General features: G+C 37.9%; 1 protein-coding gene across 6 annotated transcripts in view; it reads left to right on the top strand.

Moving 5' to 3' along the window:
- The window catches only part of Trappc8 (trafficking protein particle complex 8), a 77,222-nt gene that overhangs the window by 40,667 nt on the left and 19,115 nt on the right, over window positions 1-17,440 (top strand). For all 6 annotated transcript variants that reach the window (XM_029546925.1, XM_029546922.1, XM_021214529.2 and 3 more), the window contains 8 exons: window positions 1,098-1,206; window positions 4,135-4,329; window positions 4,876-5,006; window positions 5,828-5,902; window positions 7,264-7,390; window positions 9,781-9,935; window positions 14,407-14,849; window positions 16,692-16,839. In XM_029546925.1, coding sequence (XP_029402785.1) covers window positions 1,098-1,206; window positions 4,135-4,329; window positions 4,876-5,006; window positions 5,828-5,902; window positions 7,264-7,390; window positions 9,781-9,935; window positions 14,407-14,849; window positions 16,692-16,839 — 1,383 coding nt within the window. The remainder of the gene's footprint in view (window positions 1-1,097; window positions 1,207-4,134; window positions 4,330-4,875; window positions 5,007-5,827; window positions 5,903-7,263; window positions 7,391-9,780; window positions 9,936-14,406; window positions 14,850-16,691; window positions 16,840-17,440) is intronic.

Raw genomic sequence — 17,440 nt, 5'->3', positions numbered from 1 at the left:
GTGTGTGTGTGTGTGTGTGTGTGAGAGAGAGAGTGTGTCTTTAGCTAGGCTGACCTCAGGCTCTTCACCCTCCTGCCTTAGTTTCCCAAGTACTGGTACTACAGGTGTACAACAGCCACACATGCCTTTAATTTAAAACTGTTTTTGGAGTCTTTACAAGAAATACTTCAATATTTCTAGATTTGTTGACTATTTATTTTTTTATTTATGAGGCAGGGTCTTTGTAGCCCAGGATGACCTAGAATTCATTGTGTATCTGAGAATGGATTTGATCTCCTGATTCTCCAGCCTCTTACTTCACAACTGCTGGATTGTAGGCATGCGCTGGGCTTACTTTATTACATCTTTAGAGGATTGCAGCTGATTTTACAAAGAAATGGCCCTTCCTACCATCCTTAGATGGATGTGTTCCTTTCTTTTCCTGATAATAGATGAGATGTAGATTTATTGCAAGTGTTATACTGAATCTAGATAGATAGAACCATAAATCATTGCTGAATGTTTAAATCCTCCCCTTCAATACTTGTGAAAGGTTGAATATTTTAATCTTCCTCACAGAAATAACTTCTTTTAGATTTAATTTAAAATCAGACCAGTTAAAATTTGGCAGATAGAATGCTATATTTCAAAAAGAAACTAAATTCAGTTAAGTACCATTTGAAAGTTTAAAATGCAACAAAACAAAGATCCTTCCCAGTTGTGTGCTCTCCTGGAAGGTTCTAGACAGCCTCTGCCTGCTAGGCAGACTCTACCACTGAGCTATCTCCTCAGCCCTCTTACTTTGCCTTTTGATGTAGGGTCTTGCTGAGTTGCTCAGGCTGTGTCTGCACTTGCCCCGAGGCTAAGGTTCCTGAGTAGCTGGAGTTATTTGTAGGAGGTCTGTACCACCAAACCTGGCTAGCAAGGTTCTCTTAGTGGTAGAGTAAATGATGTCTAAAGCTCTCGGTTGTAAATTTTTAAGGCTGGTATATAAACAAGTACTGTTTGTCTAAATTTTCTTGCATAACATTTTGATACCTTGTGTATTAAAAATTAGGAAACATGAAAAAAATGTAGTTTTCTTAAAAACTATTTTTTCCGTCTTCTTTTTCTCCCAGAATGTAAATCAGCTGTCACCAGATGGCCCTTTACCACAGCTTCCCTTACCATATATTAACAGTTCAGCAACACGGGTTTTCTTCGGTCATGACAGACGACCAGCAGATGGTTAGTAAACTTTTACTTGGCTTAGTTACCTAATTACCTAATGACTATTTCTTGAAGTGTTCTTTGTCCAGTTAGAAATTATAGCCACTCCTTTATTGTTTTTCTTTCTAGTCCAAAAAGTAAAAATAATAAAACCCAAAAGGTTGTGATTCATTGTAGCAACTTTTCTCACATAAGAAGTGCTTATTACTGTTCACTTGACAACATCTTTAATGTTTGTTATATACTACATTCAGTGCGTATGAATACCTTTAATTACAACATTCATTCCCTTTGTGAAATTACTGAGTTTAGTTTGTGTAAAATCATATTGTAATAAATGTGTATAAAATTTAGCTTTTAGTTGATTTTTTTTTTTTTTTTTTTTTTTGTTCTGCTACAAGGTCCCCAAGCTAGGTAGAACTCTGTGTAGACCTTGCTGTCCTTGAACTTGGAACAAGCCTTCTTTCTGCCTTTGTCTTTCAAGTGTGGGTTATAGTTTTGAGCCACCACACCCAGCCTAAATTAACTTTTTTATTATGAAAACATAGAGAAGCAGCATACACGGTTTACCTCTCTACTTGTAAGGTTTTATTTTTAAGGTTAAAAAAAATGTAGATAAGAGTTCCTTGTAGTCCATACTACAAACTTTGTACCTTAAGATGGCTTTAAGCCAATCCTCTTGCCTCCTCCTCCCAAGTGCTGAGACTACTGGTCATATGTCATCATGCTTAAGTTTGTGTGGTTCTGGGTATTGAATTTAGGGCTTTGTAGTGCTAGGTAAGCACCTTCCAGCAGAGCTACATCACTACTCCCTTTTAAATAAATACAGTCTTTTCCTCGGAGGTGAGGCCTGAAAAGGTCTTTACTCTTTGGATATGTTAGTTCTTGATGAGTGGTGAGCTGCATGTTTTCATCATAGATGTTTTCAGGTCAAGATGTTTCTCTCTCAAATCAGAATTAAATTTATGACACCACTGGTCTGCTTCTCTTCCCAGGTATGTTGCACACCAGGCTGGACTAGAGGGAGTGAAGCTTAAGCCAAGTGGGTGGGTTAGGAAGATCTTGGTTGGCAGTAGTGTGGGAGAAACAGCCTTCTACAGAGATGGTTTTCAGTGAAGTGCAGAGAAGAGGCTTTCTTTATTGGGAGGAACAAGGGCTATGTAAACCTTGGAGAGTGGGTAGTTTTCAGGGTGAGTGTACATCATTAGCTGGGGTATTCTGGAAAAGCGTCATTATCATGAAGACACATTCCAGGTGCTTGCTGGACATATCCTTATAAGGTGAGAGAAGTTGAGCCTGTAACCTGGCCACCTGGCTATGTGACTACCTCAGGGTGGCATAGGTGGGGGTTACAAGGCTACTTGCTCTGGAACATGCAAGCCAAGAACACGGAGGAAGCAGCCCTACTCCTGCTGGTCTCAACCTCATGACTGGCTCCCTGTCACATAGTCTTCCAGCCTCACAACTTTACATGAGTTCAATTCATAGTAGCTCATAACCTTCTGTAATTCCAGGTTCTAAAGCCTTCTTTTCACCCTGGATACTGGGTATGCAGATGGTACACAGACATGCAGACAAAGTACCCATAGACATATAAAATAAATAAATTTAAATTAAAAAAACAAAACAAGTAGCCGGGCGTGGTGGTGCACGCCTTTAATCCCAGCACTCGGGAGGCAGAGACAGGCGGATTTCTGAGTTCGAGGCCAGCCTAGTCTACAGAGTGAGTTCCAGGACAGCCAGGGTTACACAGAGAAACCCTGTCTCGAAAAACCAAAAAACAAAACAAGCAGTGTTACTACATGCTGTTAATCCCAGCACCCTGGAGGAAGAAGCAGGTGGATCTCTCTTCGAGGCCAGCCTACTGAGCAAGTTCCAGGACAGCCAGTACTACACAGAGAACCCTGTCTTGAAAAACCAGAATAAATAAGAAATGAAGATACGAGCCAAGATTGGTGGCTCATACCTTTAATCCCAGCACTTTGGAGGTAGAGACAGAAACATGAGTTTTGTGTTGGCCTTAAGTTAATTACCTAGTTTAAGGCTAGCCTGAGTTACAGGAAATGTTGAAATCAAAAACAAAATTTTCATCTATAAATAATGTTTTATGAAACCTTGGTATGTTGAGATTTTTATGTAAACATTGTAGAAGTTAGGCAAAATAACATTATTTCTGAGTCGAGAAGAAAAAAGTATCAGTATTAGTAGCAAAGTTTCAATTAGGCCAGGACTTGCACGTAGATATTTTGTTGATCAGTGTACTGTGTTAGCCTAATGTTTCTTGTATTTTAATGCTAATTTGGGGTCCCCAAGACTAGCTATCCTAAAGAGTCTACACATAAGATACTGAGGTCCTGTCTTTAGTTAATTGTGATTGGTAAATAAAGATGCCAACAGCCAGTAGCTGGGCAGAGGAGACATAGGTGGGGTTGTGGTTTTGTAGGCTTGGGGCAGAGAGGACCACTAGGAAAGAAAGAGGAAGAAAAAGCTACCGTGGAATAAAGGAAGAACTTGCAGGAGGGAAGAATGGTGAAGCCACCTATGGGTTAGCTAAGCTATAAAAGCATGACCCTGAGGGCTGCACAATTGGAGCTAGGAGCAGTCCAGATGGAACATAAGTTATCAATAGGAAGTGGATTCTAACAACATGGAGGGTAGGCAGCTGCCCAGCTATTATGCTGCTTAAAACTTACTAAAAATATCAAGGCTGTGAATGTGTCTTTCATCCAAGAACTCAATGATCAAGGCAGGGTAGAAGCCCCAGGCTGGGAATTTTTAATAATTTTTTTTTTTTACTACAGATCAGAAAATTAGAAATCCTGCAAGAGTACATCCTGTATATTTATTTGGCTATGTCTGGATCTTCTTTGAAATGTATTTTATGTGAGGCAGAAATTCATGTGTATTTAAATGTGAAGTTTGTTTTCTTTTCCTTTTTGTTTTAAGGTGAAAAACAAGCAGCTACTCATGTAAGTCTTGATCAAGAATATGACTCTGAGTCATCCCAGCAGTGGCGAGAACTTGAGGAACATGTTGTGGCTGTGGCTAATAAAGGAGTAATTCCATCCAGTTTCTATCCTACACAGTATTGTTTGAACAGTTACTCCGATAACTCCAGATTTCCACTTGCAGTTGTAGAAGGTGATATAATTGAACTTTAAAAATTATGTATATGAATGTTTTGCTTGCATGTATGTATGTATGTGCACCATATGCAAGCCTTGTTCCCTGGAAGGCAGAAAAGGATGATGGATCTCCTGAAATTGGATTTAGAGATGGTTGGGAGCTGCCCTGTGGGTTCTCTATAAGACCAGCAAGTGATCTTATCATTGAGCCATCCCTCCAGCCCAATACTTGAATACTTGTGGATTTTTGTTTTACTTAAAGCAAATTCAAGATAACTTATGAAATGCCATATTACTGGAGGCCCTGGGCATGAAGACAACTTACTATGTACTGAGCTGCATTTATAAGTAAATAGTGGGGATCTAATATCTGTCTGTGTAACATTGTAACATGGTGCTGAAGTACCAAGAGAATGACATTAGGACACCCAAGTCACTCCTAAAACGGAGTTCTGTATGTGACAAGAGACAGTCTAGGCACACCAAAAAACCCACAAAAGGTATGTTGAGAGGTAGGGTTGGGTTTATGAAACTTATTAAATGTAGCCTTTTTCTTTTGTAGAACCAATTACTGTGGAAGTGGCCTTTAGAAACCCTTTAAAGGTTCCGCTTTTGCTGTCTGATTTGTCATTACTCTGGAAGTTTCAGCCTAAAGATGCCAGTGGGAAAGACATTGAAAAAGTTAAAGAACGAGTAAGTTCCTACAGGTATCACGATGCACCTGACTTCCGGTGCTATCATTGTCCCTCACTTAGTTCACCTTAAGTATAAACCACCTGTGCTTATTCTTGAAGTGTAAGAGTACAGAGAAACATGAACTAAAAACTCTTTCTGCTATTTAGAAAACCACAGTAACATTTGCCTGTGTATCTCTACATTGATTTTTTTATTTTTATTTTTTTTCATTGTATGCTTTTTGCTCATGTTCTGGATTTCCTTCCACTCACTATTCATGTTGCTTTGTTCATTTATGTTGCTTAGTATGTGTTCTCTATTATTAAAATACTTAATGCTTTATTTTTTATAACATGTTTTATGGATTATTCATAGACTGTTTCACTGTCACTAGTTGGTTTGAAGGTTTCCATGTTTACTATCACAATAATTCTATGGTGAATTTTTAGATTTAAGTTGTCGTAGAAATTTGGGTCAAATCTATGGCCTCTTCTCTGTTAGGCAAGCCATGTATTTTGTGTTATTTTTGTGCGTAGCTTTTAAGTAATTATTTTGACCATTATTAGCTCTGAGCATTTGACTTCTCTTTGGGTCTTGTCCTCTCGATGACTGCATCTTGAATAGATCACTTATCTGCTTTAGATAAATCAAGCTGAAAAAAATGAAACACATCAGATGCCTTCCATAATTTTCTCTACTGTGGGTGTGGAAAACATATACACAGCATCTGGAGGTGCTAACTTCAGTTGATGTTTGTAAATTTGGCCAGTAAAATGTTAATAATTTGTTATTTTATTCATTAGTATGTTTATTTTAAAAATACATAATTTGTTCTCTAGGTTACAGGTGAACCTGAAATGATTGGAACTGAAGTTATTTCAGAATTCTTAATTAACAGTGAAGAATCTAAAGTGGTAATTGTTTTAATCATTTAATGTCTTTTGCCTTTCTAAGCTTGTAAACTGAAAACAAAGTGTAAAAGATGAGCTTACTTTCTGTAGCCATGGCATATTCTATCTTTTTGTTTTGTTTTGTTTTTGTTTTTGGATACAGGGTTTCTCTGTGTAGCCCTGACTGTCTTATACTCATTTTGTAGACCAGGCTGGCCTTGAACTCAAAGAGATTAACCTGCCTCTGCCTCCAGAATGCTGAGAATAAAGGTCTGTGCCACTACTCCTGGCTTATTCTAGCTGTTTTAAGTCTGAAGTTTGTAAGATTAGAAACCTAGAATTGGTCAAAAGAAATCTATAGGAAAGTAGTAGTTTGTCTTTGATTAAGTCGCTGGAGAAGCGGGGCAAACTTTTCACCATTTCTCACTGTTAGCATGGCAAAGGTACAGGCACTTAGGTGCGCAGAATTTTCTTTTTTGAAAGAGGCTCACTGTATATCTTTGGCTAGTCTGGAACTCACTTTGTAGACCAGACTGACCTTGAACTCACAGAGCTTGACTGCCTTTCTTGTTGAGTGCTGGGATTAAAAGTATGTGCCACCACGCCCAGCCCAGTTGTTTATTTTTTTAATTAAAAGTATTCCTTTAGAACTGGCATTTATTTAGAGTGTGTAAGGCCTCATGTTTGAGTCCCAATACTATAAAAGAAAAAAAATAGTATTTTTGAGGATCAAGACATAATTTTTGATTTGTTTGTTTTTTGCCTCGTTTGGTGGTGCACACCTTTAGTCCTGGAGCTCAGAGGCAGGTAGGTCTCTATGAGTTTGAGGCCAGCCTAGTCTACATAGCAAGTATCAGACTAGCCAAAGCTACATAGCGAGACCCTAGCTCAATAACAAAACAACCAAAAAGAAAAAAGAAAAGAAAAGAAAAGAAAAAAGCCAAAACAGTTATTGAATTTGTAAATCTCCTTTTAAGAAAGATGTTTTTCTATACTTAACCTGACAGGGATGCACCATGATTAAGAAAGTGATCTTTCCAGGGCAAGACTCTTCTATTGCACTTGGGATTTGCTGACCTAAAATATACTGTCACTAAATGGGAGAAATGTCACTGAAGGTTCTGTGGTAAAATTTAAAAAAAAAAAAAAGGAAGGAAAGGAAGGAAGGAAAAAGAGAAAGAAAGAAAAGGAAGGAAGGAAGGAAGGAAGGAAGGAAGGAAGGAAGGAAGGAAGAAAGAGTAAGTGAGCGAAAAAGAAAGAAACTTTTCCATAAGAAAAAATGTCATTTTAAAAGTTTAGGTCATGAGTTAATTTTGCAACATTGAGGTACTGTGCTATTAAGGTCCTATGAAAACATAATAAGAATGACTTCAATGTTTCCATAGGCAAGACTGAAGCTCTTTCCCCACCACATAGGGGAGCTGCACATTCTGGGAGTTGTGTATAATCTTGGCACTATTCAGGGCTCCGTGACAGTAGATGGCATTGGTGCTCTTCCTGGATGTCACACAGGTAAAGCTATAGCATCGCTAACCAGTTAGAAGAATAACCCTTGCACCATCCTATAGAGTACAAGAATGAATCGAGGTTTTCCTAACTGGGTCTAATGTGCCTTTCAAGCATATCCAGCCTTTTGACATTGCCCATGTTATGTTGTCATCTACAGAGTTCTAGTTCTAGAACTGTAGTCAAATTACAAAAAATTATCACCAAGAAAAAAAGTCTCATAATATATTATGTAAGCATATGATTTTGTGTTGGGCTGTAGGTTGGGCTGTTATATAATGGCATCTAAACATGTGTAAGCATATGTGATTTAGATTATTCTATATTCTGACATAGATTCAAAAGTAAGAGATTTTATTCCCTTACTGTTCTCAATTTAGTAAATTCTAACTAAATAAATTTTATTTGTTGAAATATCTGCTGCCAATACAAAACTACCTTAGTATATTTTGTTTTCAATACTTCCTTCCTATTAAAACAACATACAAAAGCCACTGTTTTCTTATTGGATATTAAATAGTCAAAGCTACCTGTGGCAGTACATGCCTATAATTCCAGCCACTTGGGAGGCTAAGACAAGAGAATTGCAAAAATAGCCTGCACAGTTTAGCTAGATACTGTCACAAAATAAAAGTAATAAAATTTGGTCTGTTGGTGTGCCTCATTGATAGTGCACTTGGCTAGCATGAAGTCCCAGGTCCTGTCTCCACTAAAGATAAAACCCAAACACAACAGGAAAAGAAATCACTTGAAATACTAAAAGAGCAGTTAGTTTTAAGCTAATATTCTTGGTTCCCTAAATAGTATTATCCACAAATTTTGAAGAAAACTGTAAAGATACATGTGCTTTATTTAACATGGCTTGGTGGCTTTTTGTTTTGTTTCGTTCTGTTTTAACATAGAGAACTCTACAAGATCCTAATATTACCTTATAATTAATATATAGTCTGAGTTTAGGTTGCAAAGATTCTGAGAAGGGAGTTTGCAAGAAAATGCTGTAGTTCCCAGAGTTAGTGGATCTTAAAACAAATTAAAATTGGGACTAGAGAGATGGCTCGGTGGTTAATAGCACTGACTACTCTTCCAGAGGTCCTGAGCAATTCCCAGCAGCCACATGGTGACTCACAACCATCTGTAATGGGATCTGATGCTCTCATCTGGTGTGTCTGAAGACAGCTACAGTGTACTCATATATATATATATATATATATATATATATATATATAAAATAAACAAGTCTTTAAAAAAAAAAAAACTAAAATTGACTGGCATTGCTGTGTGTGAACTTTACATTCATAAAAGCTGACTGCTATCAGTAGGACTGTCCTGGATACTCTCTGAACTAACATTTCCATTTGGATGTAAGAGAGACTTAAATAAAAAGGAACAAAAAAACTGCAAACACAAGTGCACAATATTTGAGTATGGTCTTCTGAGCTTTAGTACTGTATTTTTGCTTCCTGTTTTGATAATTGCTAGACAGGTCATTTGGAAGTAGTCTTGCAATTATGTTTTTAAAGCAGTGTGAGTGTGTATTGAGAATTGTTTTACTTTCTTTTCTCACTGGTACTTAACTCTTAATTGAATACCACAGAATTATGGTAGTCTATAAAATATAGCTGAGAATTTGAGAGCTAAAACAGATATATTAGAGGTCACAATTTATGACCTTGAGTTAACATTAAACTAAGTCCCATCATATAAACAGGGTTTTCATGACACATTATGTAGATTCTTCTCATTCAGAATGTTCATAGGACCACTGCATTATATCTCTAATCTGGACCTTTGCAGTCAAAAGCCCTGAGTAGCCTTCAGGAAGATGGCTTAAGCACTCACCCTAGCCCTTGCATGCATGTGAGTACTTTATAAAGCCTTTGGTGAAACCCCACATAGATAACTGAGGAAGTTAAAAGAAAATTATCTGTATTATAATTTTCATTGTTCAGCCTTTTGAGATGTGAGTTATACATCATCAGATTAGTGCCATATTTGATATTAAATTAAAAAGCTGACTGGTATTAGGTATTAATTTAATATTTTCTCAAGGCCAATATCCACATTCGCCCCAAAAATGTTGTTCTTGGGTCTTTTTGGTGAATTAGGATTATGGTTTATAAGATACTGGTTTTAAAGACTCTGTTCAATGGTAAGTAGCTTTTATGTAACACTAGTAAATCCAAGACAGTGAGAAATTGGATAGCATACCATAGATGATATTAAACATGGAATTAAAGTGTACTTACTGTTGTGATTATGTGTATTACTCAGCAATTGCCTGGAATTTTTCTGGTACTTAATGAAAATCTATAGTATTTATATAGTCAAGTTAACTTAAATCTTCAAGCCTATCATATCATTTTGGGGTATTGATTTTTTTTTTTTTTTAATTGCAGGAAAACATTCTCTGAGTATGTCAGTACGAGGGAGACAGGATTTAGAAATTCAAGGCCCTCGACTTAACAACACAAAGGAAGAGAAGACGTCTGTTAAGTACGGTCCTGACCGACGTTTAGATCCTATAGTCACAGAGGAGATGCCGCTGCTGGAGGTATCACACTTCTTTCCATGTCAGGGCCGAACAATTACAGAGCCAGATGATGTCTCACAGGATGTAATTTTAGGCTGAGGTTGTTGATACTACATTTGCTCTTGATAACATCTTGGTGGTGGTGGTGGTGGTGGTGGTGGTGGTGGTGGTGGTGGTGGTGGTGGTGGTGGTAGTTCTTTTGTTTTGAGACTCTCTATGTAGTCCTAGATGACCTTGAACTCACAGAGATCCCTCCTGCCTCTGCGTCCTGAGTTGCTGGGATTTCAGGATTTCTGGAAGAGCAGTTAGTGCTTTTAACTTCTGAGCCATCTCTCCAGCCCTGAATCGCACTTTTTTAACTATTGTTAAGCTAGCTAAATAGATCTTATTGACAAGGGTCAGATTGTGTGAAAACTGGCATTCCATCACAGTCGTGCTCTAAACTGTAATCCTCAAAATATTATTAGAAATTGGGAAATATTTGTAACTCAGCACTTTGGCTATTAGATCAAAGTAGGGTTACCCTTTGCAATTTATAGAAATAATGTGTGAGTGAATGCTTATAGAGTATCTGGAGAGTAAGGCAGACAGGGATCTCTAGTATCTATATGGATAGATGAGTAGAGAGGAATGGTCTGCAGGCTATGCCACTAGTGAGGAGACCGTGAGAAGAGGGAAGGCAATAGGGTGTGTATGTAAAAGGAAAGGCAATGCCAGGGAATGGGGGCAGAGATGGGAGAATCAAGGAAAGCTTTGTTTATAAATGCCATAGTAAGACCATACTGCGTGTGCTAGTTTCCAGTTTCCCTAGTAGGGAAGTCGGTAGGTATGACCACCTTTCTTCAAAGGGTGCCTGTAATGTGATCCGAAATGGTGTTTATGTTTTTAGACCTTGTGATTGTAAATATAATATTAGTAGTTAGTTATAAATGGCATCAAGTCTCATGATTGGGTGGTGATAGTGGTGTGTATTGAGGGGAGACCATTGTTGAGCTGCATGTATTCTCAGATGTAATGAATACAAAAGCAAAGGGGCAAAATTTAATGTGAAAAAGAAAAGAATGCCCAAGTGCCATTCTATGTATGTTTTAACTTTATTTGGTTTCCTTGTCCATGTTGCGAGCTTTTACTTATTTAAAGTCATATATAGCTGTTTATTTATTGTTTCTTTGTTCTATATTGATTCTTCTAGTCAGAACTTTTCAGTTAAATTTGATTGGTTGGTTGATTGTGGTGCTGGGGTTCAAACCCAGAGCCTGAGATGTGCTAGCCATGCATTCTGCCATTCAGCCAGTGAGGTCTTTTGTACCTAATGTGTGTATACTTTAAAACATTTATTCTTTCCATTTATTTTTGTTGTTTTCCTTCCTGTCATTTTGCATGCGTGTATGGATGCATATACGAGAGAGAGAGAGAGAGAGAGAGAGAGAGAGAGAGAGAGAGAGAGAGAGAGAGAGAGAGAGAGAAGATAAACAGTTGTTTCTTTCCTACCATGTGCCTTTGAGAGTAGAGCTCCAGCTAATAATACCTTCACCCGCTGAATGTCTCACCGCCTGTTTGTGGATTCTGGGACTGCTGGTCTTCCCATCTCTGTCTGTAAAGTGCATGGTTTCTCAAGCCTGCCTGTCAATGCTCAATGGCAGCATGTACTCCAACATCACAATCAATCAATAAAATTTAACTGAAAAGTTTTGACTAGAAAAGTCAATATAACTGCCGGGCATGGTGGCGCACGCCTTTAATCCCAGCACTCGGGAGGCAGAGGCAGGCGGATTTCTGAGTTCGAGGCCAGCCTGGTCTACAAAGTGAGTTCCAGGACAGCCAGGGCTATACAGAGAAACCCTGTCTCAAAAATCCAAAAAAAAAAAAAGAAAAGAAAAGAAAAGAAAAGTCAATATAGAACAAAGAAGCAACAATTTGTGTGTTCTAAATTGAAGAAGTATGTTTACATGAATGTCAAGGTAGCATGACCAAAGTTTTTTCTAGTTCCAGAACTCTCAGTAGGATGGTCATTGTGCTATTTGCTAATACTCTGAAAACATTTTTTAAACTCTTGTTTATTTAGTTTTTGTTGCTTGTTGAGATAAGGTCTTACTATATAGCTATGAACCTTGATATATAGACCAAGATGACAAGAAATCAGTCTGCTTCTGCCATTTAAGTGTTGGAATTAAAGACATGGGGCACCATATGTGGCTGTTTACCTGTCATTGAGTGCTGCCTGTTTGATTCAGTAGTATTTCCTTATTTCTCTGTGTGTCTGTGCTTAGCATGGCAAGCCTGATCTCCTAATCTCCCAATCCGTATTCCAGCCTGTCAAGTTCTTACAGTGATAATCCATTAATGCTCTATAGCTATAGGTAAGATTAGTGCCTAGAGATGAATTGAGACAGATTAGAGTTTAAATGTCATGTTAGGTCTGTTCTCTTTTATAGTTTAAAGTCATAGGTCATAGATGTTTGTCTGGAATTACACAGTTAAGAATTTATGAGGACTTACTTTCAAAAGCAGTCATTCTGATCATTATAGTAAGTTCTCAAAATAAATTAGTACAGGTCACCAAAACATAGTCAGTTCTACTAGTAAACAGTTCTTGTTAAGCCATATAATTGAAATGTTCTTTAGTTATTAAAGCTGTTAGAGGGGATGGAGGGATGGCTCAGCAGTTAAGAGCACTGTTCTTCCAGAGGTCCTGAGTTCAATTCCCAGCAACCATCTGTAATGTGGTCTGGTGCCCTCTCCTGGTGTGTCTGAAAACAGTTACAGTGTACTCATATAAGTAAAATAAACCTTTTTTTTTTTTTTTTTTAAAGCTGTTAAAAATATAAATAGCCAGGTGGTAGTGGTGCACACCTTTAATTCCAGCACTCAGAAGATAGAAACAGCTAAACTGCTGAGTTCGAGGCCAGCCTGGTCTACAGAGCAAATTCTAGGACAGCCAAGGCTACACAGAGAAAACCTGTCGCAAAAATTCAAAAGTGGAGAAAAGTATAACTTTTTTGTATTTCTTTATTTAATAATTTTGCCTTTTTTGAGAACTTTATACATGAGCCCCACATCTACATCTCTTCGTTTCCCTCTAATTCCTTCTATGTCCTCCCTCCCAATTTCTTTGTCAATTATTGTGGTGCATGTATCTGTAAACCTGACTCATTCAGCTTTGCTCATATGTACATGTCCAGACTGACTACTTGGCATTGTGTGGCCTATTTTTGTTTGTTTTGTTTTGTTTTGTTTTATTTTATTTTGAGACAAGGTTTCTCTGTGTAGCCATGGCTGTCCTGGAACTAACTTTGTAAACCAGGCTGGCCTCGAATTAGAACTCTGCCTGCCTCTGCCTCCCAAGTGCTGGGATTAAAGGTGTGCACCACCACCACCTGCTGAGAGCTCGTTTCTTACTGGGCATTGGCATCTGTAGCTCTTCATCTGGGGTGTGACCTTGTGGAATTTCCCCTGTCAGCAATTTCACATCAGCTGATGCTGTCGTTATACTTGCTGGTCTTGTTCTGGCAACCGTATTGTTGGAAGTCGATGGATTTGTCTTCCTTGTCATACATAGAAAACATTAACAGCAGATACCTGGTCTCTTCCTACCCCCTCTTCCTTGATGTTTCCTAAGCTTCAGGTGTAGAGGTTGCAGCAAGTATGTCTCACATGACAATGGTTAAGGATAGAGCCTCTCAGTCCCAATCCTAATCGGCTCACCTTAAAAAACCTGATTCACTCTGTGGTACTGTCACTGGCTTAAACTTTGTGGAGCTTAGTGGCCTTTAAGTTCATATCCATTCTGTGTTTGCAACTGCTTGTGCATTTGGAACTACTATCTGCATTCTGGGCAGGGTGTTGGTGGCTTCTTACTCTCCATAAAAGTAACTAACCATGTATAACCATGTCCTTGGGGTTGTCAGAGGCCTTTTGTAAGTGCTGAGGTTTTCTGAGAGTTTCTCAGGTGTGTAAATCACTGAGAAGTCGTGACGTTTCTAGTTTTAATTTCTTAGCATTTCTGTTGAGTGTATGACTCTAAAGATGGTTGTTGAGTAGTCTGAAATATGCCTAGCTTTTATTTACAGGTTGAAAATCCCCCGTTTGTTAGATCTGATGTTGCCCCATTGAGTTACTAAAAGCCTGAGTTGTGGATGTGGATCCATGGTTCTTTAGTGAGCCATGGGTGTGTACTGGTGCAGTTAGCTACTTTTAACCTGACAGTGATAAAGGTTGAAAGTCTTAAGTTTTATCTAGTTTTTACAGCCATTTTAAATAGCTTCTTACTTGTCCATATATACATAGTCATGCCCGTTTGACAAGTCATCTTGTTTTTGTATTTGAAATTCAGAATTTAAAATCTGAGTAGCAAAATAACACTTGATGCTTGACCCAAAGGAGAGTTAAGAAATAACTTTCTTTTAGTAAAGAAATGCAGTCTCTTACATTGTTGCTCATTAGAGGCTCAGAATTTTTAACAGTGTAATAATATTTTTTCCCTCCAATGCAGGTGTTCTTTATACATTTTCCTACAGGGCTCCTCTGTGGAGAAATCCGAAAAGCATATGTAGAGTTTGTCAATGTCAGCAAATGTCCTCTGACTGGACTGAAAGTTGTGTCTAAACGTCCAGAGTTCTTCACTTTTGGTGGCAATACCGCTGCTCTGACACCACTGAGCCCCTCCACATCTGAGAACTGCAGTGCCTATAAGACGGTTGTGACAGCTTCCCCCTCCTTGGGAACAGCACTTGTGTCAACAGCATCATCTATGGACTTTGGAACTGGCACAGGACAGCAGCTGGAGGCCATTCCTGTCCCCCTTCCTGACTCTGTGCTGCTCCCCGGAGCTTCCATCCAGCTGCCAATGTGGCTTCGTGGGCCAGATGAAGAGGGTGTCCATGAAATTAACTTTTTATTTTACTATGAAAGTGTTAAAAAACAGCCTAAAAAACGGTGGGTAATTTAAAACTTTTAAAGTGTAAGATCCTTACTTAATACTTTATGCATATTAGAGTAAATATTTGATACTTGTTATGATTATATATTTGGTATATACTATTTATCATTGATTACTAGAAAGTAACCATCTTCTGAATTATGCATGATATATCTAAAGTTAATATATATTTATATAGAAACTTAATATATGATTATAACTTAATTCTAGGTAGGTAAGAATGTAAAAAATGAAAAAAGAAAAAAAAAGAAGTAAAGAAAAAAACAAAACAAAAAGAAGAATGTAAAAAATGTAACTAAGTGAAATTTTTTAATGCAGAAAATGAATATGAAACCCAACATTTTTAGGTGTTTTTAGTTTATAAGCTTAACTGATTCTTTGATAGATTAAGTGCTATGTCATTTGTATATGAAGCCCCCTCCTATATGACTGTCCTTTTGTAAGAATGTGATTTTGGCACATATGAGAAATCACTTAAAGAATGCAGTCTCACTGATTGATACAACACCAAGCCTGCATGTTGCACAGCAGAATTCTAATGCTACTATCATCTTTATAAAATTAATATTTTTTTACTATGTAGAATATCTAAATGTTGTGACATAGTGTAAGGACAAAAACAGGAAAATACTTGAAGTGATAGTACATTTTAGGTCCTTAGTAATGTGAATTCTCCTTAAGAGGATAGACACAGGCCAAGTTCTCTGGCCAGAGAAACTTTAGTGCTGTGGTAGTGAAAGGAGCTTCAAGAGGGCAGGAGAGATTTCACAACATGAATACCAAGTGGATGGAATCAGCTGTGTCTATGCACAACAGTTCACCAATTAGAGAACAGGAACTAAATTGTGGGAAAGAAGTCATAGGGTTTAGTGTGGTAGTCCGGGCCTGTAATCAGAGGGAAGGCAAGAGCAGGACTATAGACCTCCCTGACTTTGGCAAAAAACCAAAGCATTATATTTGAAATGTACAGTTCTTGAGTACCAAGTTAAAATTTGAGGTTTGAAACCTGGGGAAATGTGCCTTGGTGGCTAAGAGCTCTTGATACTCTTCCAGAGGACTCATCTTCGGTTCTCAGCATCTAATTGGGTGTCTCACAACTGTGTGCAATCCAGTTCTAGGTGATCTGGTGCCACCTTCTGTCTTCTGTGGGTACTCATATGTATACACATGGCATACACACACACATTTTTTTTAAGAATGTTGTGGTTTGGTTTGGTTTGTTTGTTTGTTTGTTTGTTTTTCGAGACAGGGTTTCTCTGTGTAGCTCTGGCTGTCCTGGAACTCACTCTGTAGACCAGGCTGGCCTCAAACTCAGAAATCCNCCTGCCTCTGCCTCCCAAGTGCTGGGATTAAAGGTGTGCAGCACCACTGCCTGGCTGGTTTGGTATTTTTAATTTTGAGACCTATATATTTATTTTGACACAGGATCTCACTGTGTAGCCTTACCTAGCCGGGAACTCAGATTGACCTCACACATTAGAGATCTTCCTAACTTTGCCTTGTTTAATGGCATGTGCTACTGAACAACTTTGGGACCGCTTTTTAGAGAGAAGATTTAATTGTTGCTATGTGAAGATTATTTTCACTATGACATGGTTGGATTTGACCTGCCAGGGAAAGCCTAGAGCCAGAAATACTATGAGTTTCCTTCCAAATTGAGAATAAACAACTAAACTGAACTTAAGTCTAACTATAGTTTTTACCTCATTGTGTTCTTTGTTTTTCTGGTTATATGTAATCCTGGAAGTTATGGTGTTTCTGGTCTTTATTTAAAATTAGAGATTTGTAACACAAGTAGAGAATCTTAGGTTCAGTTTGCTTGTGTTTTTAATCTTCAGACACAGAATATTAAGACACACTGCAGTTATTTGTACTAGCCGGTCTTTGAATGTGCGAGCGACTGTCTGCAGAAGTAATTCACTTGAAGATGAAGAAGGCAGGGGCGGCAATATGCTGGTCTTCGTGGATGTAGAAAATACTAATACTGTAAGTTATTTTAAACATGAATTTTGTTTTAAAGTCTGTTTAGAAATATTTCGGGTTTGGTAAATTTTTTTTCTCCACAGTTTGGCATAAGTATGAATTTAGAACTGTACATATGGACTAGTTGGAGCACATGTTAAATTCTCTGATGGCTTTGATTTTGTGGAAGGATCTGGTAATAGTATGGTACACTGGTGTCAGGTGTAGTGTTCAGTCTCAGAGGTAATGAAGCATGTGTGGATCTCTGTGGGTTTCATTTTCCAAATTAATAATCCTATGCTCGCGTGTTCTGTTAGTCCATTCCCTTTAGACATTTCTGTCTGTACACTCTTCTATCAAAAAGATGGGATTGTAAAGTTTACAGAGCCTCGAGCTGATCAGTTCAGATTCTTATCAAATGTTATTAAGTCTGCCATAGTTGCTTTTAGTTTCATAAATCTGTAAAACCACTTTTTAAGAAATATTGAGATTTATTTTGTTGAAATATTGGTAATTTTTATGAGATTATATTCATTATTTGAGTAAGAAAATGTTGATTTTGTTTGTTTGTTTGTTTGTTTTTCGAGACAGGGTTTCTCTGTGTAGCCCTGGCTGTCCTGGAACT

This window comes from Mus pahari, chromosome 15 (assembly GCF_900095145.1).
Source record: "Mus pahari chromosome 15, PAHARI_EIJ_v1.1, whole genome shotgun sequence".
NCBI lineage: Eukaryota > Metazoa > Chordata > Mammalia > Rodentia > Muridae > Mus > Mus pahari.
This window is presented reverse-complemented; position numbering and strand designations above follow the sequence as displayed.